This window comes from Vicia villosa, linkage group LG5, assembly GCF_029867415.1.
Source record: "Vicia villosa cultivar HV-30 ecotype Madison, WI linkage group LG5, Vvil1.0, whole genome shotgun sequence".
Classification (NCBI taxonomy): Eukaryota; Viridiplantae; Streptophyta; class Magnoliopsida; order Fabales; family Fabaceae; genus Vicia; species Vicia villosa.
In genome coordinates, this window is record NC_081184.1 from 36,626,138 (window position 1) to 36,629,187 (window position 3,050).

The window sequence follows — 3,050 nt, forward strand, 5'->3', positions numbered from 1 at the left end:
TAACAAAGATAGTATATAACGAACTCAATTCACTAGGTTTGAAAAATTATTGATAAAAAACAATCCAAAGAATCATAATCCAGATTTCAAAAATGTAATCCTAATCCAATAATATAACCTTCTAAAAGAATCAAAATTCAATTAACCGTTAATATTACTATTCTAAAACCCATAACAAAATGCAAAACTCACTTTTTACTTCATAGCAAATTCAAATAATGAAAGAATGTATATATTTCCATTAACAAAAAAAGAAAATTTCCCCATATGCTACATTTTACAGAAAAGGTAAAATCAGGTAAACTAAAAAAAATAGTAAAAAAAAAACTAACTCACAACGAAAGTTGAGAAATTTACAAATTTTAATTGTGCTATTGTACTGATGAAGTAGTAGTTGGAACAACCACGGTAGTTGACGCACTAACAGAAGCATTAGTTGTAGAAAACCCTTCCGTTTCACCACCGTCCAAACCCGCCGCCCACCGCCGTAAAATCCTCAACAACGTCGCCGCCTTCCTCCTCCCTCTCACACTCCCCACCGCCATCAACTCCCAAATCACCCTCTCCACACCATGAATCCCCGCAAGCTCCGTCACAATCTCCGATCCACCTTTCCTACACATCGTCACCAGCGTCGCCGCTGCACTCTCTCTTGCTCTCTCCGATCCCTCCCTCAACACCTTCCCCAATTTCTTTATCCCCATAAAAGCCGCCGCAACCGCCACCAATCCTCCCCGCTTAACCACCGCTTCAAGTATCGTCACAGCCTCCTCCGGCATTCCCGGCATTATCTCCGCTGTCATTTGAACCGCGCCACTCTCAACTAACCTCGCCACCGTCTCACGATCCGACGCCAGATTCAAAATCGCGGCAAGAGCATCTCTCTTCGCTCCCTCAGGCCCACTCTTCGCTAACTCAACCAATCCACTAACGACACGTGTCTTCCTCCCTAACCGTTTTCTAAAAGCAACAACTCCCGTTAAACTAAACACCGTCGCCGCAGCATTCGATTTCGCCTCCCACGTGGCACCTGCTCGTAAAACCTCCGTTATACCATTTAACGCACCCTCACTTTCCATTATCTTTATCTTATTCGCTTCAAGGATAGAAAGATTTAAAATCGTTGTCACGGCGTTAACTTGTAGGCTCGGGTTGTTCGAACCAACTTCATAGTTTAAAAACCGAACCAAAAGCTCTATAGCTCCAGCTTCGGCTATACAGGCTCGGCTTTCTGAATCAGTTTTCGCTAACACCCGAAGCTCATAAACGACGCCGTTTGTATCTTCCATTGAGTTAGTCAATGTCAACTTGTTGACTAAAAACGACGCCGTCATTCTCGTAGCTTCCAAAGCTGTTTTATTGGCAACACCGCCGTTTATTTTAACGGTAACCGTGTCATCTTCAAACGGAATTTTCTGTTCTCTGCACCACAAAGCTATCATGTTTCTCAAAGCATGATTAGGTATTAAATCCGTGTGGGCCAGGGTCTGACCTGTTTTAGGACACGTGTTATGTCCAGATTCAATCCATAACTTGATGGAGGCACGATCGTACGTCTGTCCTGTTGCCACGACGACAGGATCACGAATCAGTTCTAAGCTTATCGGACACCGGTAATCCGCCGGAACAACAATCTCCAACGACTGATTCCGCCGGAGTGTTTCAATTCTCGTCGACGGCGTTGATGCTCCGAAGAGAACACACTTCGCGTAACGAACAAGGCCGATCAAAGCAAACATATTTGATTTCGATTGTTCTTCACTTTGATTCTGAATCTCTTCTTGAAGATTTTCAATCTCAGTTCTGCATGTTGATGAATCGCGAATCTCCAGTTTCTCGAAAATCGAAGCTAGTTTCTCCTTATTCGGAACAATCTCCCTTTTAATCCCTTCCAGAACAGAAACGACATCGTTTCGGAGATTGATCTGTTCTTCACCTAATTGAAGCTTTGATTCTGAACACTGTTTTCTGATGAGATGAACAATCTCCAAAACGTCGTCGTTGAGATTAAACTGATGGATCGGAAAAACATCTAGAAGCGTCGATAATTCTCCGGTGAGTTTGTTGAAATTATCAGCGATGATTTCAATTTGCATTAGAATAGAGAATTTGCTTCCATTGGAACAATCTTCAATCAACGTTTTGATCCTGTGTAACACTATGTACATTTCTTCAAGACAAAGATCAAAAGAGTTTGAACAAATAGTGGTTGAAATTGAAATTGAAGTTGAAGTTGAAGTTGAATCACTGCGAATTAGGTCTTCGAAAACGACACCGAGTAGCTGCGTTTTACGGATGGTGGAAGATGAGGTTTTGTTCAAGAGAAAACGACACCAAGGAGGTGCGTTTAATGAAGATATTTGGTAGGTGAGGTGTAACAGAGAGTGGAGAAGATTGAAGTTATTGAGGTTTGGAGAGATAAACGACGACTCTGAAGGTGGTCGTTTAGTTGTAGGGAAAGTTTGAGGTGATATCGGCATGTTTTTTGTGAATTGATGATTGGGATTTAAGTCTATGATAGAGTTGTTGATATCAGAAGTAAAAGAAGAATGAAGAAGAAGATTATGATTATGATGACTTTTCATTGAAGATAGATAGATAGCTGAAGAAAGAAAGCAAAATAAGGAATTATTATTTAAGCGATTATTCTAAAACAAATTGGGTATGGCCGTTGTTTTTCTCTGCGTGTAATACACAAACTTGTGGAATCAATGAAACATGGGTCTGCTATGCTGGCTTGGTTAATATAATAGTATTATTATTATTATTGCAAGTTGTAGTAATAGGTTTTGAAATTTGACTGTGTTTTTGTTTTGATTAAAAGTTGTTGATTTTATATATATGCACAACACAAGCACACCGATTTCCTTGTTGTTGAGGTAGTTGACAATTATTTTTTTTGGTTACAATTATTTGGTCAAATTCATTTATATTGACAATGAGTGTGAAATAAAAGTATATAGCGGCTATTTGTTGAATGTTAGCAGCAGAATGGTTCTTAACTAGACTTTTAAGTTTTAACATTATTTAGTTATCTAATTTTTTTAGTT

General features: G+C 39.6%; 1 protein-coding gene across 1 annotated transcript; it reads right to left on the reverse strand.

The window, feature by feature from the left end:
• Nucleotides 1–219: 219 nt before the first annotated feature.
• Nucleotides 220–2,801, reverse strand: LOC131601568 (U-box domain-containing protein 16-like). The gene has a single exon (XM_058873421.1). The coding sequence runs from the start codon at nt 2,583–2,585 to the stop codon at nt 372–374; it is 2,214 nt and encodes a 737-aa protein (XP_058729404.1). The 5' UTR covers nt 2,586–2,801; the 3' UTR covers nt 220–371.
• Nucleotides 2,802–3,050: the final 249 nt, after the last annotated feature.